A 26,847-nucleotide genomic window follows, 5' to 3' on the forward strand; every position below is an offset into this window, starting at 1 on the left:
GTATTTTGTGTCCAAAAATTAGTATTTTGTGTCCAAAAATTAGTATTTTGTGTCCAAAAATTAGTATTTTGTGTCCAAAAATTAGTATTTTGTGTCCCAAAATTAGTATTTTGTGTCCAAAAATTAGTATTTTGTGTCCAAAAATTAGTATTTTGTGTCCAAAAATTAGTATTTTGTGTCCAAAAATTAGTATTTTGTGTCCAAAAATTTGTATTTTGTGTCCAAAAATCAGTATTTTGTGTCCAAAAATGCGTATTTTGTGTGCAAAAATTAGTATTTTGTGTCATTTGATTAACATTTCATGCACAGATTATCCTTACTTTATGGTCATTTTTTTTTTCCATCGTTGGGTTTATAAGTGCTCAACAATTCAGAAAGTTTTCCCATTAGATGTTTTGCCCAGTCACGTTAGTGAGGGCTCCATTCCATTAACTGCAGGGGAAAGCAAGGAAGCTATGGTAGCTTGCACATAAAATGGAATATACCCATGAATAATGTAACTGCACTTATGCTTTTTGCTGGTTTGATTGACAGCTTGCAAATATAGAGAGGAGAGAAAAACAGTGACGTGTCACATGATTGTCAGCTTCTAGGCTGAGGTGGCTCCATCTCCTATTTCCACAATAACAATAATGCTGAAAAATGTTTATTTATTTAGTGTTGACTTTTTGAACAAAATTTACTAATGAGTAATTTGTTATTTTTTATCTACTAAATGATTTTACCTTCAAAGATACAAAATTGTATACCAGTGTATACTGTCTATAACAATAAATAGATTAATTCCTCGATTTTAATTCAATCTTCACATTAAGATAGCAGTTTCTGAAACTGAAAGTGCCGATTGGTCGGCGCTTTGGCCCCACTGTTCTGAGATCGAGACTTAAATCCCAGGTTCGCCTGTCCTCATGGGTTTGCGTGGGTTTTCTTTGGGTACTCTGGTTTCCTCCCACATTCCAAAAACATGCATGGTAGGTTGGTTAAACCCTGCATATTGTCCATGGGTACGTATAAGTCTGAGCACGAATTGTTATCAGTTTCCTTGTGCCCTGGGATTGACTGCCAACCAAATCAGCAACCCAAAGCTGTCTGGGATAGTCTCCAGCACCCCCAGAGTCCAAATATAATGTACATGTATATTGTAGAACTCCACACATATAAAGCACATTGATGTATGAAATAAAATAAACCTGATTGTAAGTTAAATATAACTCAGGTAGTGATGCTTTTAGGTTAAAATGTGGTGCCAAATGAATGTACGGTGGCCCGGGCAAGGTGTCGTCCGTCAGTGTGGCCCTTTAAGAAACTCTCCATGTTTTCTCTCCGTGATGCGTCAACATAAAAAAAGCGGATGATGCTGTTATGTAAAAACACGCACAAGTGAGCCGTACTTTTTTCTCTTTTTTTCTCCACGCAGAAGACGACACACAGCGAATGCTCAAGTCCGATCTCCACGCTGCTGCCACCGCCGTGTGTGTGCGCCATCCACTCGGATAAACAGTCGGAAGTGTTACGATTGAAGCTTTGGCAGTTTTCAGTCTCTCTTTTTCAAATGATCTCCAAGTGATTATCAGCAGTCGTGGACGGCAAGCGTACACCTGACACATCCCTTGCCTGGTTGCACTGAATTGTTTTTCCCCCAGCAAAAGGAGATCTTCCGTTTCAGAGGTAAGACGCCGAGCCGTCAACGTCAAAGTGTCCGAAAATGATACGTGCAGCCCGGGGTTGGTGCGGCAAGCTACTCGCCACACTGTAGCGACCGGCGTAGCTAGCAACTTTTCTTTCTTTGGTTTTAAAGTTTGGATTTTTTGGCTTGATGCTTGGATCACTTGTTTCTTCTTGTGTGTGTTTTTAATGGAAATGCTTGAGATCGGTGTCATCGGAGGTAAGTAAATATGCCAAGACTTGGTAGAGTGTGTTGGACACGCGTTACGTCAAATTTGAGGCTGGACGCATGAAGATAGTGCAGTTTCTTGAATAAGAATGTCTCGAAATGACAACGGATTGCTTTTTCTTTCGTTTTAAAACAAAAACCATTGACGGATCTCTTGGTCAACTGACATTCTTCACGCCTTAAGTATTTTTAATCCATGTACATACTGAATAGGTTCAATTTGCCATAATAAAAATACCCTAAATGAATCATATGTATGTATATGCATATAACTTAAGTAGTCTCATAATGTAAATATTTTCAAATGTAATTTTTATGTGGTGCCAGACCGGTGAATAGGTTCAATTTGCCATAATAAAAATACCCTAAATGAATCATATGTATGTATATGCATATAACTTAAGTAGTCTCATAATGTAAATATTTTCAAATGTAATTTTTATGTGGTGCCAGACCGGTGGATAAGTGGTTAGTGCATTGGCCTAACGGTGGGGGACCTGGGTTCAAATCCAGGTTGGTTTACCTGTGTGGAGTTTCTCCCTGGGCCTGTGTGGGTTTTTTTCTAGGTACTCTAGTTTCCTCCTAAATGCCTAAGACATACATGGTAGGTTGATTGGACACTCTAAATTGCCCCCAGAGTGTGGAAATGAATGGTTGTTTGTCTCCTTGTGTTCTGTGATTGCCAGCCACCAATCCAGGGTGTCCCGCACCTCTGGCCTGAAATCAGATGGGTAGGCTCCATCACCCCCTATGAACCTAGTGAGGATAAAGCGGTTCAGAAGAAGAGATGAGATTTTTATGTGCAGGTGTTTCAAAGACTGTTCACTGTGGTTCCTTGTCAAATTTGAGCTATTGGAGTTAAGTGGATTTTAGATTTAACAGGTGGTCAAGGGAAATGATGGGAGTTTTGAAACTGTGCATGCCATAAATCTGTGTCTTTTATGGCACAGCAATAATGGTGTTGAAGAGGCCATTTAAAACAGTCATGAGAACTGTTCTGTGTGGCACCACATTTACAAGGTTCCCACAAAAATGGTCATAAGAGACTCGTGAAACATTCATTCATTCATTCATTTTCTGTATCGTGCATCCTCCTAACGGTTGCGGGGGTTGCTGGAGCCCATTCCAGCTGACTTTGGGCGAATGGGAGTCTATACCCTAGACTGGTCACCTGTCAATCGTAGTGTAATCTCAGAGATAAACAACCAATCACGCTCAAAATCATACCTCCACCAGCGGGAATTGAGCCCACGCCTGTCCACACCCAAGTCAGGCAAGTGAAACACCACACCAACACTTATGAAACAATGAGTTATTTTTTTATTTATTTGAAAACAATAACAATTAAATTAAACAATTTATGACGTTTCTTCATTGGTGTCAGAAAGCCATTTTTCAACTATTTCTACTGTTGTGATTATTTATCTTAAAAGTTTGCTACAGTCATGTGTTTATATTATTATTATTAGTTTTTTAAGTGCTTGTTGTAAATTTTCTACTGCTCTCCAGGAACATAAATGAGGATAAGGACGATAGAAAAATGGCTTCTATGATGATGCACAGATAAAATGTTTTTTATTAAATCATGCAAAAGTATGGGAAAATGTTTTGATGCTTTCATCAACTTTCTCAGTGGTTATATTTGTTAAATTCAACTTGATTCAATGCTTATGTGGGTTGCTTTATTCATTTTTTTGTATGTAGATTCCCTCACATGTGACTTGTTTGAAAATATTAATAATCATAATTTTCTGACTTTCATTAAGTATGTTTACCCAAACTAGGTAAATAGTTCCAGGTAGGTAAAGTTTCTATTATTGACATTTTCACACATTTTTCCATTTTAAATATCATGCTAGTTTAAGATGTTAACCGCTGCACTAAAATGTACACCCAATAAAACAAAGTATACTAAATAAGTCCCAGCTATGGAGTTTGCATGCAATGTATTAAAATACTGAAGTGCAGTCAAAAAATGGTCCAAGCTTCATACTTTTTAGTGAAATGGGATTTTTGTGATGTGGTAAATGTGGAAAATAGGGAAAACTGTTCTGAATATTCAAAATCTTTATCTTAGAAAATGTAACAATATAAACCACAGTTCAAATTGTAGTGTTGTGTTAGAGCAGGGGTCGGGAACCTATGGCTCGGGAGCCACAGGTGGCTCTTATGATGACGTTGTCAAGGAATTCAGAGACTTTTTGTACTTTAAAAGTGCTAAAAAGACTGCAAAATGTCATGCATTTTGACTTTTAAATTGTGAGTATGGCTCGTAAGGAATAACATTTGAAAATAGGAATTGTTTATGGCTCTCTCTTTCAAAAAGGTTCCCGACCCCTGTGTTAGAGAGATCAAATTTGTGTAGTTTCATACATGACGCATTGTATTCACAGACTGCCTGGCCAGTTCTCGTATATACAGGCTTTGCGGGTAGAGTATATTGTAAGAAGCCTGACAATGGCACTTTAGCATTATGGTCCGTCCTTGACAGGCCTTGCCATGGTGTGTTGGCCCGATTTAGAGCGGCCGCATGTGAGCTATAAAGCTGTAGATCAATCCTTCTTGTAATCCCATTATTTTAAAAGACGCGTCCTATTGTGGTCATTAGACGGGGGAGGGATGGTCAGAGGGGCAAACGGGTGGGCTGCTTTACGGGTCTCCTGTCACCCAAACGCGCCGTCCCGCCAGAGACACACATTACACACACTTCCTGCTTGCTTGCTTGCTTGCTTACTGACCACATGTGATGGAAAACAGTGGAATAATAGAGAATGTAACCCAGATGATGCATTCACACGAGAGAGCAGTTAAAACATCACTGGGTCATTGTTGTCTTGTCTGAATGGTAAACTAACAGTTGGCATTCAGAAAGGGAAAACAACATGCAGCCTTGTATGAATGACTTAATGTTTATTAAGTTGCATTCAAAATATATTTGCATAACTCATTTTTGTTTAGAAACCTCCTTAGTTAAAACAGAAGAATATTGCCTGTAGTGTTTAAGTTCTAAACCGGTGTGATGATCATGTTCTGTATCAGTCACTAGATTTTTTTAAGCGGTGATATGAATTGAATTTGTATTAAGGTGACTGAACTCATAATTTAGCTTGACTTTTATTTTGCATGCAGTTGAGTGATTTCTTCTGGTGAATTGCTCTTTTACACTTTTAGAATTTAGACTTCACTGCTTTGCTTGAAAATTGTTTTTTTTTTTCCACAGGTTTTCTATTGAAATATGTTGTTGAATTTGGGCAGGCCATTCCTTTATGTTTATCTTTTTGGATTGTAACCAAGACGCTAACTGCTTTCTGGCCTGTTTCGGTTAGTAGTCGTTGCCAGACTGTTTGTGCTTCATGGACCAATGACCAAAAAAATGTGTAGATGCAAGGCACACCCTCTAGTTTGTTTGAATGAGATAGAGAGAAACAGGAAGTCAGACTAAGGAAACTAGAAATGCAAGGTCATAGATGTCCACAATACATCCCAGTGCTTCCTCCATTTGTTTTCAATGTACCATTGAAGATGGGCTACAATCATATACAGGTCAAAATAAACTCTTTTTTTTTTTTTTTTGTGGTACGCCCCAAGTAAGTGCCATAACTATAAATTAAGATGAGGAAAAGATGCCCAATTTTGTCCATATTTAAGAAAAACTGTTGATTTTCTGAAGCTTTTTTTCAGTGGCGGCTCTGGCTAGTGTGTAGAAAATAAAATAAAATGTTTCATAAATCAATAAAACAAAGGCACACATACAACAAACTATTGGAAGCATAAGCAAAAAGTTCAACATCATCATTAATGACAGTACTGGTAGGAGAAATGTATTTCGGAAATAGTGTTAAAGTATGCTATTATGCTTCAGGCAAGTAGGAAGAATGCCAACAGCCCACCTACTGTGTAGAAGTAGTAATGGCAAGTGTATTTTTACATTATAAATTCTCTATGTAGTCGATGAATGAATTAAAACTTGTCAGTCAGGCAGAACAACTCCCTGAGCCAGGCTGCTGCAGGATGTTTGATATCCCTGATATATGTGAAACGTTGAGAAGAATCATGCTTGAAAAAAACAAGTTTTTAGGCGTGTTTAAAAAATTTCAGGTAAAAGGAAAAAAATTTGAGTCAGGTGCCCATTTGTTTTTAATCAGGCAGTAATTAGGTTATTAACTCTTATAGACCAATTTGCCCTGTGCCTCTTTAACTTTATGATCCATGAAAAGAGATTGTATGAGGTAACATCTTATATAAGCCCCTTTGCTCATTAATTAATGCTTGGCTCTGTGGTACCAACACCCTCTTGCCCCCCCAATCTTAACATTAATTTAAATGAATGCAATACACCATAATGTGAGCTGACACAACAATATTAAACCATGAAGCTTCCCACAAGCAAACCGGTACAATATGAGCATTGTTATAATAGATCAGGTTTATCCTCCTCTGTGGTTTTACAAATGCCAAGACCTTGTTCTTGTTTTAGTGCCAGCTAATTTTGGCTGTTTCCATCAATTGTTAATGTTAAGTTCAATACACATAGGCTGTCTTTGTTGGATTAAAACCTCTTAAATACATACCTTTATTGAACTTTTAGTGCCCAGGTTTTATATTCATTGAATGGGGGGGTCACACCTGATTACCATATCATTCCGCATTGCCTGCTATAGCAAATGATGTAGGACAGTTGTTTAAGTTTGTACCAATATTTACATTTGTCTTCAGTTTCAGTAATGTTAAAATATTACTTCTTGTTTTTGCCAATGCCCTTAATGGAATACACGGGTAATTTCATGAAAAGACATTTTGAAAGTAATGGATATTGACAATTAATTTTCCTTATCCTTGAGAAGTAATTGAAAAAATATTTTCTATAAAGTTTTAGAAAAGTCTTATTTATTGGCTGATGATATCTGTTGATGCATAAATGATGTGGCGCTGAAAAGTTGTAATGGAAAGCCATCATAAATGTTTGGTAACTGAGTACACTACCAGAAGCTTGGTAGATGTTTTCCCTGACATTCTTGCTTGATCTATGGCTTCAGCTAGTCAACAGTCCACAGTTTCCGTTGTCGTACTTTAGGTTTCATAATGCACCACACTTTGCCTCAACCCATTTTAAATGACAACCTGCCCAGAGAAAATGCCTGTGCTTCTGGTTCCTGATTATGAATGACTTCTTCTCTGCACTCTGCACGTCTTATCCAGAAATGGCGAATGGCATGGTGGATTCAGTTCACCAACAATTGTTTGTTAAACAATTCTTGTGATTTCCTTTACAGTAACATTTCTGTTTGTGGTGTGGTACTCCTTAAGGGCCCCAAGATCATGGGCATTTGCAGTTTTTAGGCATTGCGCTTACATTCGGGGATCTCTCAAGAGTCTCTCATCCTTTTGATGATAGAATGTACTAAGAGGATTAGATTGTTAAATACAATATTCAAATTTCATTGGACTTGGTCTTGTGCAAGTTATGTATAGTTTGTTATATGGCAAGATATTGATATATAGTCATTGTCATTTTCATTGATAGTCTAACGTAGGAAGAGAAGTCAGATCAGAGTTAACCGATCCATAAAATGAGTTGGTTTCTTTGGTGAAAAGGTGGCTTTACAATTCATCTCTCCCCCGCTCAGGTTACGCATTTGAACGAGTCATGAACCTTGAGTGGCTCAGGATGTGGAAAGCTGTTCTGGAGGCTTTCAAAGCCATTAGCCATTATCCCTCCCGCTCTCCTCATCCTCGCTTTGCCTGGCTAGCTCTGGCACAGTGCCTAAGACACAGCTGTGAAAATTACAGGTCTGCGTTGTGGAAAGCCAGGAGAAAAGGCAAGCCCGCCGGGGTAGGAAGCGACAACCGCCGCTCGTTCGGCCTCAGCTGTCGGCTACACCACAGCTGCAGTGGATGCGGGGAGCTTATGGAGCCAGGGTGTCTGTCACTTATCACACACAACTGGGATTGTTAAGGTGTGTGTGTGTGTGAAGAAGAGGGGGCATTCAACCCTGTTTGGCTTGGTGAATGGAACAGAAGCCCTCACTGTGACTGTCGAACATCGCTGTTTAAAGCACGTTGCTCCAAAGCGTCCTTCAGTTTGGCAGACGCTTAGAGAATGACTGAGGCACTACTAGCAGGTGGGTGGACGGCCAGGCGGCAGCAGCACTCGATTTGTCCTCGCTCAGCTGGATTGGAAACACAGCTACGGGTCTCCTCTATCAGAAACTTATTGTTCAGCATGCCTTCTCTACTCACAGCAATATCTCAATCCATCATTAACTGGTACTTTCCACCAGTGGCTCCCACACGCTCCTTATTTTTATCGCAGTCTTGTTCTCGCCTGCAGTGCTCCCGCTTCTGTGTCTATCTCCCAGGGCCTGTCAAGTAAAGAAAAGTGGCAGGCAGAATGTGAAAAATGGCCCCTGTGATTCACAATGAGCCTTCCATTGCCTTTTTCTCCTCCAGAACGAGACGTGAGATTCCCTCTCCGCTCCTCCCTGGCACTCTGCTGTTTGAATGCAGTCGTCATTTATTTCCCACTCTTGCACATTCTATCCTCCTCCTCTTTAAGTCAGGCTTGTCTGGCATATCAGGAAATGCCTCTCTGAAGCTGAGTGCTAGAAATATTCATCATGATCCAAATCTGATAAATTGTGAACTGTGTAAAGTCTGTTGTTGTCCATGAAAAGAGAAGTATGTTATGTTGATACTATGGTGTTTGAATAGAACCATTGTGGGTGATGTGTAAAGTTGAAACATTACCTTGTGAGGTGAGCAAGTGAGCGTTCTAGGGATGTGAGTGATGTAAATCCCTGCCTAGATATTGCAGTCCAGATCACTTTGACAACTCCAAGTTGTCTCTCTCATTTTTGAATCCACCAGGGTCCAAAAAGGTACCGCTTACTGGTTTACACTAGCATTTTTAGGGAATCCATCAATGGCTGGTTTTACACTACCATTACTATTACTACTACAACGTCAACCCAACACAAATGCCAATGCAAGCTCATGCAGCCCAACTGGCAGAAAAGATTTGTTGTTTGCTCACAATATCATAACTACAACCTTGCCAAATGATTCATGGTGGCAAACTAAATGCCCATATTGTGACAATTGATCTATTTGCCAGATATAGGGCCAAGACTGAGCTGTGAGAGTCATGATGCATTCTGAGGACAGAAAAATACAAATGCATAGTAGGCTCAAACCTGCTGGGAGAGCGCATCTTGGACTGAGAAAAATAATTGTATATTTTTTTAAGTTTGGTCAATTGTATTACTCTATTTTAGTTACTAGATTTGCTTATAGTTAGGTTAGCTTCATTTTCTTCTTTGTATTTTGTGGATGGGGTGAGAATGTGGTGCCATGAGGAAGCATGGCGCTTCTCATTGGTCCTTTTTGGTTTTATGACAAATGTGTCTTTTGGCTAAGCAGTGTCAACCATTGTCGGTCAAGGTAATCTTGTGTGTATGCTGCGCTTTGGTCAAAGGTCAACTATAGTGCACCACATACTATAAGAGAAGTAAGCATACACTGGTTAAACATTTTAGGATAGGATTCTTCATCTTTTAGGGGAAAAAACGATTTCATGCATTTGTACTTGTCAGTGTTGTTCTGCCTGTTTAATCTTAACATCACTTTTATATCAAACTAATGGTGCCAAAGCTTTTTATTTATTGAACGTTCATTTCCTTGGCAATCATGCAAGATGTTTCCTTGCAATAGGCCATGTTTACGTACCATCGTCCACTGGTCAAGTCATTTAACCCTTAGTAAAGTCAACTTTGCTGGGTATTGGGTAAAATATTCTGCAAGCAAACATTTACCTTTGCTATGGTGAGCTGGCATGGTATTATCTCTTCCTTTTTTTCTAATATTTGCACCTTCGGGGTGGAAAGCTGGTGGGTTTACAACCAAAAGTCAGGATGTATTTGGTTGATTGTACTAAAAATGTGTTTTGGATGAAGATTGCTGGCTCCAGCTACATTTTGTCTCAATTGACTCCATTCACCTCGAGAGCGCAAGCTGATGTTGCACAAACACGGCAGATCCCAAGGCGCACAGCACTCACAATTGTACAAGTGGCAATTAGGCAGGTTGCTCAAATGTTGAAAAGACATAAACGATAGTGAATGACTCAACTGCATGAATTATGACTGAATCATCTGGCCTGTGTTTAATGTCATGCGGCACACGTCGCTTCCTGTCCTACTATTTGCAAGCATTGACATTAAACAGCTATGCTTGCCTTCATTAGTGCTGCCAGTCCATTTTCAGCAGTCACAATGATGAGGAGAAGGATGATGATGATGATGATGATGATGATGCCCAGCTGTTCTGTACACAATGCACCAATACATCTCACTGACAGGTGGTTGTTACTCCCCTCACACCTTGTTACAGGCTGTAAGAACACAGTTCAGGTGGAGGACGTGTAAGAATTTCATATCAGTTTCTTCTTGATGTTGATAAGTATGATTTTTTTTTTTGTGTAATAAGTTTTTTAGACAAAAGAAAAGTCATGAAGTAAGAAATTATTTCGTTCCTGTAGATTCATTTTAGCAACATGGTTGATTTAATCAATTATATAAGCAGTATTTCATGATTTAAATTGATGTGGGTGGCCGAGTCTTGCCCACAGGTCTTGAGTTTGATACCCTTCCTTCTACTGTATTACTCAAGACCGTCTAGTTATGTTCTTCCTAATTGTCCTGGTCGGTGTGTTATTACAGTGCAGGTCAACACACAGCAGTCAGTCGCCCACGCCTCATTAACCTGGCACACACTCCGCTGGTTTACAGCCACTAACTGCGAACTGTAAAGCTTGTATTGAAGAGGTCGACCAGCTTTTATTACAATTAACTTGGATTTTTTGACTACATGCGGCTTGATTGCATTGTGGCTTCTATTTTTGTTGTTGTGTATTTTGAAAGTGTAATCATCAAAACATGTGGCTCATTATTAGATAGTGTGTGTCATTAAGAGGATATAAAGTCAATGAGCCCTAAAAATAGGGATGAGTGTGTTTATTATGGGCTGTCATCAATTTGACAATTGTTGTATGGCTGTTAATTAGAGAGCTGGCAGCGTTCATATTTTCTGATATCATCAGTGGGTTCTGGTTTATGGTGCTGTGTTGCATCATCATAATTTACTGTGTTTACTCACGGCCTAGGGATAATTATTGACATTATTGATTTTCTTTCTTGTGTTCAGCTGATCCCTTTTACAGAACAGTATTAATTGTTTTTACTGTATTTAGTATAAAACAGTGTGGATTTGTTAAAATATCTTATTTTGCCAAACAGAGCAGAAAATGACAATTATATTTTTGAGAAAGAAAATGTTGAAGCCTTATTTTATGTTTCATTAAGTGCTTGTTAAACATAAACAGCACTCTGAAAGTGAGTTTTAGATGGGGATTTCCCAGTTTCTATGAACGATGGAACTTTTTTTGCATCTCACGTTGCTGTGTTTGCATCATCCCTTCCATCATGTGCTTTGTGGAGGTGAACATTGAATTTTATATACACTGAATACACCTGTGATCTATTTTTGGATTTGATTTCCCTTTTTCAACATGGCCACCTTTCCTTTCAAATCAAGTTTTAGCTATCTTAAGCTACAAAAAAAACATATAAAATGTTTAAATGTTATGTTAATTTGGTCCATTGTTCAATAACACACAATAATAGTGTAACATTAGGGCTGGGGAAAAATAAGGAGCAAAAAAACTATATTTACGACTCACAAGGAAATGAACAAACCCCCAAAAATTATTGCTGTGGTTCAGTAGGCAAAAAGGGAACAAATCTGAAATGAAATGACAAATTCAAGCCCAGATCCATTGGATGTTTCATGATGATATTTTCATTGTTGTGCTCATGCCTGCCATATCTTGTGACAATGTGTCAAAGTATGACATTAAAATTCCCTGACAAGAGTTGAAAAGGAAAGAATATTATAAATCCCAAACACCTAGAGCCAAAGAAGTTACATATGTTCTGAATGAATGGAAAGTTATGTACTCCTAAATTTGTGAGAATACATTGAAAGAAAATGCCCTAAAGCACTTGTAAAAATTTAGAGTCACATTACAAAAAGATCTGGTCCAACCTCTGAGTAATGTATTATTCATTAGGTGGTGCGTTTCAAGCTCTTGTTTATGTACATACTTAGCATTCTCATAATGAGTTTGAAGCACAATGTCAGTACTTTAAATTCCTCAATTGAGATTAACATGCTTCTGATGCTGTATAGCATAGCTTGGCATATTTGCCTCAGCTCTAAAAAAAAAAAATCATGTACTTAGTTAAAACTAATGTGCTATAAATATTTGCATTATGCATTTGTTTGTGGTCTAAATAGTGTCAATTATAAACTCTCAGGATTCCCATTTTTTAACATGCAGTGCAAATGTGTGTAGATAGACTTTCACAAAGGGAGGTGCAAATATTTCTTATTACTTTGAATAACTTGACATTCATGTTGCATTCTTTGCACGTATGTACTGACTGAATGACTCCTGTTATCTGCGTTTCACAAGTTCCCACCAGAGTCAGCATATAACTAACTCTTCTTTCAGACCTATTATTGCTTCAAATGCTTGACTTTTCTTGACGCAGAGAAGCAAATTTCTTCTTGCTCGACTTCTCGTTTTAACCAAATACTTTCTCACCCTCAAGCCTTATGCACGTATTGTTGGTCTTAGCTCAGGGGTAGGGAACCTATGGCTCGGGAGCCGCATGTGGCTCTTTTGATGCGTGCATATGGCTCTCTGCAAACCTGTGATGTAAAATATGGAAATTGCTGGTGAAAGAGCAACAATAGGACGTGTCACTGTGGCGTTGACACTACCTCTAGCGCGCATTTTTTTATTTCACTCTTCTTCATGCATACTCGCATTGATCCTCGTTGATTAGCAACAGTGTAACATTGTTGTCAAAGAATGCCAAGACTTTAAAAGTGGGGAAATTACGAAAAAATGTATATATTTTCTTTTAAATTTTGAGTATGGCTATAACATTGGAAAATATCAATTGTTTAAAAGTCTCTCTGTCAAAAAGGTTCCTGACCCTTGTACTTAATAGCTCATTCTTGACAGTGTTTGAATTGTTCTCATGCCACAGGGTCATCACTAAGAATGCTTGTCATGAACCATTCAAACACATTTCCAGCTCCAAAGCATTGAGTGTGATCTTATTTGTTTCCCCAAGAGCAATGGTACATTTAAGGCACCCTCTTTTTAACTGGTGTTCTATTGGGCTATAGGAGTGCAAGTGTGGCTTGGTGAGTGCGTTGTGGGAGTGATTAGGCGTTGGAAAGACAGGGTAGAGATGTCCCGGCGCATGCACGCAGCCGCCGAGCGCATGAATATCATCTCCAGTGTGCCACTTCGGAAGTAGGTCACCCAGCGCTCGCCCATTTGTTCGCCGCGTCTCCGGGTTCCTCGCACCGTCGATCGAGAGAAGATCGAGCGAAAAGAAACTAAACCAGCAGCGACGGAAAGGGGGCGGATAGGCAGGGGGGATTATTGTTTGCGTGCGTGTGCGCGTGCGGCATCGAGTTGGGAAAAGGCGACGGGACACGGAAGGAAGCTCGACGATGAACAGTGATTCCAGGCGGAGGTGATCGTTTCGAAGCTTGGATGAAAACACTCGCTAGTGATTCGTAGCCTCGTGCGTGGACTCCTCCGGATTGATCGACGATCGGCCTCTTTTTGCGTGTATGTGTGTGTCTCTCTCTCTCTTTCTCTCTCCCTCTCTAATTCCCCCCGCATCTCAGCACTCCTGCCCCGGCATGCTGTCACACTGACCGCGGCCAAGTAAGTAGGCGAGTCTCTTTCTATGTTCCCCCATTACAAAATTATTTGCCCCTTTTCCCATTTGCTTGTTGTAAATGAGAGAATTGAAAAGATTGGATATGTAGCGTTGGCTTTTTGCGTCGACTACAGGGCGGTGATGGTGTGCAGTGTGATGATGATGATGATGGTGGTGATGGTAGTGATGGTGGTGATGGTGGAGGTGATGGTACTGATGGTGGTGGTTGTGGTAGGGCAGTGTTGCCCAATCTTTAATAAGAAAGGAGCATATTTTGCATGAGAACAAATACCCCGTGGCGCCCCGTTTGAGAAAATTCATAAAAAGTGGATTTGTATTTGAGAAATGTCACAAAAAGTGGATACACAAATGTGGATATCCAATTAGGACTTTAATTTGGTGGAAGACATTTAAATATTTGTCATTGTAATTTACTGGTGTTAGATAGATTGATGAGGGGTGGTCTATATCTTGATGTAGATTATTGATTTCTGGGACAATTAAGTAAAACTGCACGCCTGGTTAGTTTAGCGGTTTGAAATTAATGAGCAGGAACAGTGTTTTCCCAACCTTGATTAAGCTGATTCAGGTATTTTATAATGAAGGGGAAAAAAATCACAAGCCACTTGAACTAACTAAAATGACATAAAAAGCACAAAAGTTCTTGTTGATTTACTGGCTATGCAGTCTTGAGTTGTGCACAGCTGCTTTACCGTTTAAAACATTGAAAACAAAAACAGCACTAGATCTGAAACGACAATTTGGGGACAAATAAAGGGAAATTTGATCATTTCCAGTAGCATGTTAATTGGTCTTTTAGGACACAGTGGTTCAGAATCACTCCCCAGAGTACATTGTTCCCCTAAAAACTCCATCTTTGTATCTTCTTAATAGGGTTCAATTACCCCTGCGGTTTGACGTTAATGTGGACAGCAATGTAAAACAAAATGTTTCCTTAACTGTTTATATAACATTAAATACTTATATTTGGAGAAATGGACCTAAGCAACACACCAGCTGTGATGCTCTGCAGCTTTTTTTTTGGCTCCCCCCACAACTAAGATGCCTGCCTTCTCCCCTTGGTGACAGTCACCTATGTGATGTATTCCCACTTCACTAGCAAAGAGACACATGTATGGCAGGTTGACTTCTAATAAGGGTTCCTTGTCAGTCTTGGCCCTCCCTTGGCCGTGGATTTTTATTTTCAGCACTTTTAGATAATCTCAGAGCCCCTGCAGGGATTTTTCTGACAGGTGTTACGATTTACAGGCCCATTGGACCCCATCTCCCACCCACACACACATATAGCTCAGATCAAAAATCTGCCAAATAAATGTGACATCAATTTAGCCTTAAGTTAAATTCAGTTACTTCCTCTTACTTTTCAACATTGACATTTAATAGACAATGGCAATATATATATAAAAAACTTAATTGAGGGATTATGTAATATAACATGGGTAATTGCTTCTACGTGGTACATATGTTTTTTTTTTTTTTTTTTGGGCCTAGGGAACCATTTACATTATTGGCAATAGGCCCTAGACTCAAATACCATTAAAATGTTGAAATAGATAGCATGGTGAAGTGTTGGTTAACACATGTGTCTTACATGGTTAGGGTTTGAGTTTATATCTCAGTTGAGACAACTTTGTGTGGTAAGGATGTTCTTCTTTGCTGGGTGGGTTTTGGTACCTCCATTCCAAAACCTTGTGCAAGTGAATTGAGGTTGCCAAAATTTCCCATAATGTCCAATACCTAAATCAGTATGTTAAGGATTGGTGACCACTTCAGAGTGCAGCTGTCCTTCCACCCAAAGTCAAGTATGGAATATCCCATAAATGTCAAGACTGTAATAAGAAAAGACATTATAGGAAATACTGTCATAGTATGAATTCAGGAAATATTAGAATCTTCAGTTGATATGTGTATTGAGCTTTGAAAAAATACATATTTACATTCTAAGGTGAGCTGACAATTATTCAACGTTACAATCAATTTCTCAACTGTGGAAATGTAGTACTTGTCAGCCGATGTTCTGATATAATGTTATTCATTTTACATATCCTTGTGTTGCACAGCATGTTCAAGTAATGTTGGAACATTGTTAATTATCATATAAGTACACCATGTTTTTTCCACTGGATAGAAAAATATAAATAGACGCAACATTTTTAAATGCCGTAACAGTCACAAGAGGGTTCAAAGAAGTTCTTTAAATCATACTTAAATCCAATATGGCATGCAAGGGATTGTAAACTGAATTCATCGGAATGTCCCATAATAGAAAATCAACCAGCCAAGGAGTAAAGTAATAATTACAGTAAATATTTGTGGGGGAGAAAAAAAACAAAGTGCCTTAAAAACTATTCAATGAAAAGCAGTAGACGTGGCCATAATTCAGCTTGACTCAAGCCGCACGATGACATATTGTTACGCAGCTGCGCAAACGAGTTCATTGCGTGCCGTAAAGCGTGGGACCACCTGTTCTCACTCTTTGATGACACACTGTCATAAAAACTAAGTGCTTTTTTGGTGTACATTCCGTTCCTTTCACTATTACGGATGCCCCTTTATAATATTGTCGTGAGATGGCAGGACAGTATTTGAACTGTTTTGACATTTTACCATCACGCCAGCGCTTATAACTTCGCTTGTGGCGAAGCAAAACTCACTTTTGGAGTAAGTCTTGCCAAGTAATGCACAAATCCTGACCACCCTGAAGTTCTGCTTGACCTCTGAGATGTATTAATCCATAAAATTTGCAAACCTCAAGGGGCATGCTACATTCCACTCTACTTAGTTACTAAAATAGAATGTACAATGTTTTGGGGGGGGAGGGAGAAAAAAACACGTGGTTTAAGTTGATTCTACATTCTTTTACAGAAGATCTTAAAAATGTTTAAATGCCAGGTTGTTGTGATGTACGACAGGGGTGTGTGATGTCTGATGAGAACAAGATAAATCATGTCAAAACTTTTCACAATCAGGTGAAACATTGCATGGATTGGCCATAGGAAATGCACAGTATAGAGAAAATACGTAGGCTTACTTATGAGCAAGTTATTTGGGAATTTAATTCCTTGGGTTTTGCACAACCCAGTCAATGGTTTCTACCTTGCCTGCAGTGTATATTGGGAGTGTTTCTGTCAGTATTAAGGAATAACATTTGTCTAAGTGACTCTGATTAACCCCAAATAGGGTGCAACAGATCTTGCCATTATCTTGACATGTACTCGAGGTTTTAAAAATGCAACTGTCACCAGTAAGTGTCACAGCAGTAATTGGACATCCCTACGAAATTTACCAAAGGTTGAGGGGAAAAAAAACAGGTCAGGGAGGATGCCAAGAGAAGGACTTGACAATAATAAAGTGTGTTATATGTGTTTTCTGTTATTCACTTTAGGGGAATGACTGTCATTCTGGTGTAGAAACCTGTTGAAAATTTTCCACAAACATAACTGAGCTGAAGAAACCACCTAGTATTTAAAAAGAAGAATACTTTCCAGTGTCATAGATTGTGTTTATGTGGTCTTGACATTTTTTTAACCATGATTTATGCCCGCACTCGAACCAGCTCATTGGGATTCTCTCTAAAAGTCAGAAATTAATCAAGCAGAACAGATTTTTGTTAACAAATGCAAGAACATCAATTGGACATCTTAATTTTACATTTTTCTGGCTGTTTTCTGCCTTTCTTTAGAAAATCAAAAGAATACAAAACAACTAGATGACCTAAAACACTTGGTGTGAACAATCCCCAACATTACAAAAACAGTGGAGCTGTGTTTATTTCATCTTATAGTTTGAAGAATGTACTGATATAAACCCAAAATATAGTATAACTGAAACCTTGCATGCATCTGCTGTCTGTGTGTAAGTCCATAGTGGTTTGTGGTCATGCAATGTGGAAACCGTGAACCAGCCTTAATACTTGCAGCTGCTGTCACACTGACCCTAAACACTTTCCATCAATGTAATCATAAATGTACAATTGTTTACGCTCTCTTGGAATGCAGCGTTTAAAATCATCTATGTATGGAGACAAATTGACTGATAAAGGCCTTCTTATCTGATCACATGTCAGTTTGATCTGGTAAATTCCCTTAAATATTTCTAGAATGAAATCCTATTAGGTGTGGTGCTAGCTCACATTTTTTTGAAACAGTAAGGTTATAAGGGAAAAGTAATTGCAACTAGTTTGAGTGATGGAATCCCCCCTCCCATCCCCCACATGGGGTGTCGTGGCTACAGTCACCGTTTGTGTGCCACATCATTCTGACATATTTCCTTCCGTGCCTGCATGCGTGTGTCCTTAGATTGTCATTTGTAGCCAAAATACACATTGGAGTGCACATAAAATTCTATTGTTGCATCAGAATCAATATACTTTAAATGAGTATATCTTACATCATAAAATTCCCCCACCAAAATAATAACTTGGAAATCCCCGTAAGATATAAAGCAGTTATTCTCACAAAATGGCAATTTTTTTTTGCACAATTGTGTTTTTTATGAATCGATTGTTGACTTTAGGGTCTGGTCACCATCCCAGACTGAAATGCAATTGAAAATTTGCAAAGTAGCCTAAATGGGGCTATGTGGCATTTTCACAATGTGACATATTCAGACTCCTACTCGAAAGCACTGAATGCTGTAATTAAATCAATAAGGGCTTTCACCAAGCATAAATATAAGTATAATTCTTCTAGAGGTGTGTTTCTGGCAGCATAGTGACAGTAGTCAGCATGACTGCCACACAGCTAGAAGATATGGGTTCAAATCTATGATAGAAAATCACAATGCAGTTTTCACATTCTCAATAATCCCCTTTATATTCCCCCTATGTCTAGTGAAGTATTTTAGATTACCGAAAGGATAAACAAAAGTGGTTGTTTTACTAAGTCCTGTGATTGATTGAGCCGCGCATTGGAACAAATATGTTTCGGTACCATTGACGACGATTGTTGTCCAATCGAGTTCAGACTGATTGGACGGTCTGTCGCCATAATTTTGTCATGACCGTAGTAGTAAGTAATTTTGACAATTGATACCGGTTAATGAGCGGCTGTCCTTCCAATGTGCATGTCAGTGCTATTCAACAGTAACGCTTTGATTTGATATCCATGCATAGAAATGTGACGAAGGTCCCGCCATGTCCTCTTGTTATCTTCAAATGACATTTCTCTCTAATAAATTACATTTCACACTTCACCGAGTCACGCCACAATAAGAGCAATCTCACCCATTACGTGCTTTGAAAGTGTGCACTCACGATGTCTTTCCGTACTTTTTATAAACTTTTAGAATTTTGGCAATCATTCCTGATGCAAAAAAAAGCTGCCGCTGCACGATAAAATATAATTGGAGACTGTCATGTCAAATTATTTTAAGGAAATTGTTTTTAGGGTTGTGTGTGATTATGATTATTAAACCTTCTCTGTAAGGGTGTTTGAGTCCCACTGTGACAAAACGTAGGGACTCCAAATATATATAAATATTTTTTATAGTTATCCTAGATAGTTTTCTAGCCATTGTCAAGGTGCCCTTTAGCAAATAACCTCCCCCACACCCTCAGCTCAAAAGGCGCAGCTGCTTTCACTCCCTTATGATACACTATTTGGTTCTTAATTGACTGCTTTGAGACACTATTTGATACATTTTGTTTTCATCTTGGTTCCATTAACTATAGCCATGGTCACCCTATTTTTTGGAGCCAGTTTTGTATTACTTCATAAATCCTTCAGCTCATTTTGCAGGGCCAATCGCTGATGTTATACGACATCATTTCAACTGAGTCCACCATGCAAAATGTTGGTCTTGACAGTTTATCGCAGTATTTTCTACATTTCCAATGAGCCACTGTTTGAAAAGCCACTTAAGACATTCAGCTGCAGGGAATGTGTGTACATATGACGTCAGTTAAATCAGCATGGCATTGAAGCGCAGATCCAAATTCATCACTAAAAGCTCCCATCACTTTCAACAAATAATAATAGATCACTGACGTGCACAGTTGTGCTTCACTGTGTAAGTGAAAGGTTTTCTCTGTGTTGTATTTGAGTCATCAATCTGAGCTGGAAAAAATGATAAAAGGCAGTACGTAGTGGCATTTGGCAGTAGTGTCATCACAGAGGCACGTGAATGAGATGGAATAGCATACGGCCTGAGGTGTTAATCTATACTCTAATGGAATAACGTTTTCATGGGCACACATTTACATGGTAAGCCTATGGGCCAAATCCCACTGGGGGTGATCTTGAAATTTGTTGCAAATAAGGTGAAATCTATTTCTAAATCATGAATGTCAGTTACGGTCAAGTCACAGTATAATCTTTAAGTGGCTCCCTCTGTCTCTCTCCAGAGAGTCTGTGTGCGGCTTCAGTCCACGATCCAAGATGATTGGCGGTCCACTCTGAGCTCCAACCGCCATCATAGGAACCCATTGATGAGGGCGATAAGCGGACATTCCGCTCCAGGACGACACCATGGTGAAAGCTCAGCAACACCAGCCAGAGAAAAATGGAAAGCGAGGCAAAGAAAAGGGAGGCGGACAAAAAAAAGACAAAGATAAAGCAAAGGAATTACGGAGAAAGAAGCAGAAGAAGAAAGAGTTAAACACATTTCGGAAAAAGACATTGTCGGGAAAAGTTCGGGGGGCCTTGGATTGTTGCGTCGTGCTTACTCGTTTGGAGGAAAAAGAAGCCTTGGGCAAGCAGAATGATGTCCAGAAAGCCCACAAGCAGCCAAGTGTTACACCAAGAAAGAAAGGGCGACCTCCTAAAAACAGGAACAAAATGGAGAAATCGCATCAAAAATTCAAGAAATCTGCTTCTCAACAAGCACTGGAACCAAAACGTAGCAAGTCCCACAGCTCACTTACATGGCCCCCGTTTGTTCCTGAGCCTCGCAGGAGAAGAATGGCTTCTCTCAATGCAGAGGCCGTCAACAGCCTGCTGCTCTACAGGGCCGACCCTTTGGCATCCAATCTCGTTAAGAAAGAGCAGTCTTTGAATGAAGCGCCGTCGAAAGGTGAAAGCAAACCTCATAAAGCCAAAAAGGTTCTACGGGAAGGGAAAGCAGACCCAAAGGAAAGTCGTAAAAAAGAGAAGCGGCCTAAAGCGGAGGCGCCGCAAGTCGACTGGTTGGCTCTTTTTGCCCCGACCCCTCGGCGGCAGGCGGGCCTCACCGCTGCTACCTTGCTCAAACTCACCGGTTCCCTCTATGGAAGCAAACGGCAGAGAAAGCAGGAGACCAAGCCTGCCAGTGAAAGTAAAGCTAAGGCTTCAACTCAGGTTGAGATTAGCGGTAAGCCTTTAAGTGGAGCATCACTGCGGACCAAAAGAAGAACAAATCCAAAACACAATGAGCAGCTAAAGCACATTAAACAGGGTAAAGACGATCCGGGTTCTCCGGCCCAGAGATTCTGTAGTCTTTGTAAAACGCAAGCTTTGGATCCCGAGTGGAAGTCCGGTGGACAGAATTGTTTAAAAAATCCTCTCCACTGTGGCTCCACTCTCGGATTCTCCTTAAAAACAATCAAAGAAGAGCAGGAGGAGACGGATGTGTCTTCCTGCTACTGCTGTAGCCAGGAGAGATGTGTGGAATACTGTCACAGACTAGCCCTCTTCCTCAAGGACAAGGCCGTTATGGAGCCCGGCGAGGAAGGCTCGCTCTCCGAGGTGTTCCACCACCATCACCACCACCATCACCATCATCACCTCCACCACCCGGCAGCCATAACCATCACGCCACACACGTACACTTGCTTCCCCAGTTACTGCGTACACTTCAGCCATCCGGAAACCTCGCCGTCCTCCAGGACACCCTTGGCTCTGTGCCCAAAGAGTAGCAAGAGACCCACGCTGCTACCCACTTCTGTCCCTCAGCGCTCAGGGATTTCCCACCCAGTCTACTGCTGCACCTCTTTAGAAGCGTGCTATGGAGAACACTGCAGGATTAACGGCTATTCCACTTATGGCAATGTGATTCCGGCCATTGCCAGAGGAGGTTGCACCAAATGCACCCATGGCATCAACAGAGGTGAGTACACAATGCAGTAAAAGTAACTGGTTTGTTGTATCAGGCCTAAATAAACATCCAGTTTGAGGGGAAGTGGAGATAAGGAGGAGTTATGCATCAGGGCAAAGTACCACTGAAGGCATTTGCTACTGCTTTCAAGCCTGAATCCCCTCATCCAAAGGGGCCCAACTGGCAGTACTAAATTGCATTCTAAGAAGTGCTCAGTTTGGCATTTTTTTTCTTTTTCTTTTTAATTAAAATGTTCTGCTCAATTTAGAATGAATTTACGTTTTCTGCAAATTAGACACCGCGTCATAAGGGAAACCATCTGTTACAGAATGTTGACAGACGTTTAACCAGTTTTCTTTGAAAATCTACCATCACAATTTAACGTTAATTCTTAGAACAAGTGGTTTCTAAATACTTTTTTTTCTAATACTTTTTTTTCCTGTCTGCCTTCTCTGTTCCTCCCTCAGAAGACTACTCAAAAAAACCCAATGACCACCACGCCTCCATTCCCGTCTGTCCGAGCCCAAGAATCCTCACTGGCTGCCCCGTTCCCACAGTGCCTCCAGCCGGCCAATCAGTGCCCCCCGTTCAGACGCCTCTGTCCGACCCCAGCCAACCGCAGCCGCCGCTGCAGGTGGCCAAAGAGAGTCCGCAAAGCGCTAAGCCTCCCAGTGGCTCCCGGTCTGGTGTCCGCAGCGCGGGCTCTACCAGCTCGCCTGTATTCCCACTTAAAAAGGAAAAGAAGCAGAAGCTGGGCAACACTGTTGCCAAAGGGCAAACACTTACCAAGCAGTCCAAGAACGGACCTCAAAAAAGCACCAACGGGTGGCGACCTGTCGGCCTTTCCTTTGAGAAAGAAGTTTTCTCCCTGGTATGCAGATGCAAGCCTCTTTCCTACTTCATTGCGTCGATTTAAATGATGTTAAAATTATGATTCACTATGCAACATGTTTTCTTAGTAGAAGACACTCATGGCAATAAAGTAATGACTCAAAAAATAATCTTTTAGAGTCATCAGAAACCAAAAGTATCATAACAAGCCACGGGGCCTCTGGGAAAGGATTCTTTGGGCTGAGACAACTTCAGAGCTTGCGGACAAGTTACACCAGTTTGATGTTTACAAAGGAATGAAAAGAATATAATCTGTGAAAATTGGAGGAGGCTCTGTTATGTTCCGCTATGGCTACTTCCCTGTATTGAATACATGGTGATTTTACACTGTGCAAAGTGCAAGCTACTAAGGCATTCTTTATCAACATATGCTGTCTAGTGTTAGAAAGCTGTGCATAAGCTTGGAAAACTAAGAACATTTCAACCAGGCAGTGAAATGAATGTCAATGAACAAGGCAGAAGATTAATTTCACAAGTTGATCTGATCAGACCTAAACCTAATTGAACATCTATGTCAGAAACTGAAGAAATACTGCTAGCAGCATGATTTTGTTTTACATTTATTGTTTTATACTTTGACTAAGAATTGATTTTGGTCCAAATTTTGCCTTGAATATGTCGCTAGTATTCTCAAGGATGCAGTTAAGTCTAATTTCTCTTCATATAGATGAGTTGCTCATATTAAAATCCCATACTGTTGTTGTCAGACAACCCAACACTGTTTTCTGCTATTCTGTCATCCCAGGGAGAAGAAGCTCTGGTGCTGAGGAAGTGTTTTCAGGGCGTCCAGCGAGATGGAGATCTGATCCGGGTCAGGGATACAGTTCTACTCAAGTCTGGGCCAAGGAAAAAGTCTCTGCCATATGTGGCAAAGATCTCAGCACTGTGGGAGGAACCCGAGACAGGTAGCAGACATATTTGGGGACTTTTGTACTTCTATCATCTCAAATAAAATGTTGTTTCAGAGAGAGCATGAAGTACACGAGAATCTGAAATGTTGACTTTTCAAAGTGTTTTGTGAGTAATGCATTATATATGATTTTCATCTTGTTTTGTTCCCAGGAGAGTTGATGATGAGTTTGTTTTGGTACTACCGTCCAGAACACACACAAGGAGGAGGAAACCTCAATGTGCACTGTCAGGTGACAAACACATTCGGTTGATTTTACAATAAAGATCCATTTTATAAATGGGTTGATTATGTACCGCCTTGTTTTAGACTTCATTTTTGATTCATGTTTTATTCTCAGAACGAGATCTTTGCATCCCGTCACCAGGATGTGAACAGCGTGGCCTGTATTGAAGACAAATGCTATGTCCTGACACTGGCACAGTATTGTCGGTAAGAAAAACTTCCATTTTTTTGTTCTTCATCTCTCGACACTACTGTTTTATCTCTTGATTTGAAGTTAGAAAGCTATTTTTCTCCTCCTAACTTTTGATTCTGAGAAACTGGTGTGTGTGATAACATGAAAAGAATGAATTATTTCTTACTTATTTATCATCTGCTTTTGTCATACCATGATGCAAAATGAAATACATGAGAAACCCAAAGAGCTATGATTTTTTTTCCACATCAATCCATTTATTATTTAATTATAAGATGGCACAATTGTAACATTCTGCAAACACCACATTGGACTTATTCACTGCTACTGACATTTATGAACATCAATTTTGTTGTTAAGAGGAGGCTTGGCAGTTATTGTTTACATTTTAAATGGGCATCCATCAACATTGATGGCAGTGTGAGTGAGTTATGTAAACATTCATTCAGTGTACTTGCCTCTCACCCACGCTAAATGGTTTGGACATCTATCCCCGTCAGTGACAGCTAATGAGTTCCAATGGCTGTCTGCCCATTCCCTCGCACAGATAATGTGAAAGAGGTCCTCAGTCAGTTAAAACAATTCATTTACCATTAACTTCCCATTTCTAGATTTTGTGCCTTGGTAAAACGGCGAGGGGAAGGCGTACCTGACAAAACCGCCTCACTCCTGGTCCCCCCCGCCGTCGACCAGGCCGCGCCCAGCCACCGGCGTGCGCCAGATGACGTGGATCCAGAGCTGGTGTTCTTCTGTCGCCACGTCTACGACTTCCGCTATGGACGACTCCTAAAGAACCTGCAGTAGCGGCGGGCAAGTGACGGAACGAAACAGAGACGTGAGATAAGGTGGTTTCATCCGCTTCTACTTAAATGAGCCCTGAGCCCACTGCTTGCGCGAGGGAGGGTCTGGAGATTTGCGGTTGAAGAAATGGGAGATTAGTTTCTCTGTAATTTCACACTGACACACTGCACACACTTATGAAGTAAGCGTAAAGGTCTGACACGTCAAATTGAGGCGATAATAGCTGTCGGAATGGGTTTAATCAAACATGGCTTCCTGTTTTTAAGTGCGCTAGGCGTGAAACGTTATCCTGGTGGTCTTAGAAATGTGCCATTCGATGGATTTGAAGGAGCTTATATGTGACTAATGGAGCTATCTGCCTATCACGCGCACACAGATGCAACATAAGAGGCCTTTACTTCTGTCATTGCTCTTTAAAAAAAAGTTGTTTTTGAATTGAATGTAGGGCTTTAGTATCCTTCAATTGTATAAAGATCATAATATAAAAAGAGAAAGAGCTGCCGCTAAAGTATTTGTGATTATATTTAATCAGAATTGACGTAGCTCAAAATAAATCAATGAATTAATTATGTGGTTTAATTTATTTTCCAAAATCTTGGAAGAAAATAAATCTGTTTGGACAGCAAATTCCTTTACTTAGTATTTTGGCAGACATATTTGGAGACCATTTGAAATGCTTTGGAAAAAGTATCCATTTTAACGACAGGGATAAAACTAACATTCTAAATTAATGACCGAACAACTTCTATTATTAATGATTGGTCGCTGGCACATCCAGTGTCCAGGTTTCCCAAAAATGACAAATAGTCCAGATGTAGGCCCGCGAGGGTGTCGTAAAAGAGCAATTTAGGGGGGGAATGAAAGAGGAAGGATACAAGAATTGGTTGATGTACATGTAAAATGTGCATTAATGTTGAAGCAGATATCACGATTCATAGCTGTCCGGTGGCGATACTTCAAAACAAAACAAAAACTTAATATTGGTGTTTAATATTCGCAAAAAAATAGAAACTGATGGAAATGCCTGCTGAATTGACCTTTCGCAAACTCCGCCCCAAAAAGGCAATTGACCAATCATTCGTTCATCGGTAGCCGAAAGCCAATACAAAATTGGATTCCGACGAATTCAACTCATTTGACATTCAGTGGCACTCCCAGCTAAATATCTTCAAAATAAACCTGCATATTAATGTGTTTTCTTCAGGTAAATTTAAGCAAACGCCAAACAACTTGCACAAGTAGAGAGGGACAAGAAAAACATTCATAAAACTGGATATCAAAACTGTCATCGCTATAATGTCTTGGTATCGATGCTTCAAAAACTTAGTTTTCGGTATGGGAACATAAAAGTGATGCTTCCTTTTTTTAAAGTAAACTGCATCTTAATAAGCGCCTTGAACTTTTAATTGGTTTGTTTATTTTTATACATTTTTCCAAACTGAAACACTGCGATTATCTGGAAACCATAGTTGGTTGGCTAGGATAGGCTCCAGACCCCCATGACTCTTGTGAGGATAAGCGGTAAAGCAAATGTATGAAAAGGAATGAATGGACATCCCAAACCCGCTTTGATCACTTCTTACAATTTTTAAATATTTTTTAAATCCAAAATATCCCTCCATTGCGTATTTTAAACCCATTTTCCTCAATCTAAAGGATGTTGCACTGGTACTGCTAAAAATACATCACTTAAAACACTTAATACGTCTGCCTGCAATGGCTCGTGTCATTGGAGTCATGAAGCTTATCACCTTAGCAACGGGGGGTGGATCTTTTGCGCAAGGTCAATTGTTGACAAATAGCAATTTTAGTATGATCACTGGCTTCACAAGTTACTCATCTATGTAGCATCCATATAAAATGAAGGATTCAGCAAATCAAATTATCAATAACCCAACTAATGTGTGATTTTGGCAGCACAGCGACAATACGTTAGATTAGCATCAAGAACTTGTTGTGATAACCCAACAAACTCTCTTCAAAAAAGCCATTGATAATAATCTTAATGAAGTATTTTTATGTACGGGTAGTTGCTAAATAGCGTTCATGCTTAAATAAAAGAAAAGAAGTTCAATGTCACATCTTAAGTGACCTCAGA

The 26,847-nt window shown here is 39.8% G+C and overlaps 1 protein-coding gene across 2 annotated transcripts; it reads left to right on the forward strand.

Moving 5' to 3' along the window:
• The first annotated feature begins 1,337 nt into the window (after positions 1-1,337).
• Positions 1,338-25,592, forward strand: bahd1 (bromo adjacent homology domain containing 1). Of its 2 annotated transcripts, none has more exons than XM_077731802.1 (7): positions 1,338-1,668; positions 20,063-21,741; positions 22,197-22,600; positions 23,366-23,525; positions 23,683-23,762; positions 23,871-23,962; positions 24,560-25,592. In XM_077731802.1, exons 2-7 carry the CDS (start codon positions 20,187-20,189, stop codon positions 24,750-24,752), a joined length of 2,484 nt encoding a protein of 827 aa, XP_077587928.1. In that variant the 5' UTR covers positions 1,338-1,668; positions 20,063-20,186; the 3' UTR covers positions 24,753-25,592. The 2 variants fall into 2 exon arrangements, with proteins under 2 accessions (XP_077587928.1, XP_077587929.1); XM_077731803.1 differs by lacking the exon at positions 1,338-1,668 and adding an exon at positions 13,185-13,703.
• The last annotated feature ends 1,255 nt before the right edge of the window (positions 25,593-26,847 follow it).

This window comes from Stigmatopora nigra, chromosome 13 (genome assembly GCF_051989575.1).
Source record: "Stigmatopora nigra isolate UIUO_SnigA chromosome 13, RoL_Snig_1.1, whole genome shotgun sequence".
NCBI lineage: Eukaryota > Metazoa > Chordata > Actinopteri > Syngnathiformes > Syngnathidae > Stigmatopora > Stigmatopora nigra.

What these genes read in the sequence shown, in the direction of transcription:
- bahd1 (XM_077731802.1), top strand. Translation starts at nt 20,187, where the DNA reads ATGGTGAAAGCTCAGCAACACCAGCCAGAGAAAAATGGAAAGCGAGGC. An exon ending in GTGGGAGGAACCCGAGACAG is followed by an intron (nt 23,526 to 23,682) that starts GTAGCAGACATA and finishes TTTTGTTCCCAG; the next exon opens with GAGAGTTGATGATGAGTTTG. An exon ending in ACACTGGCACAGTATTGTCG is followed by an intron (nt 23,963 to 24,559) that starts GTAAGAAAAACT and finishes TCCCATTTCTAG; the next exon opens with ATTTTGTGCCTTGGTAAAAC.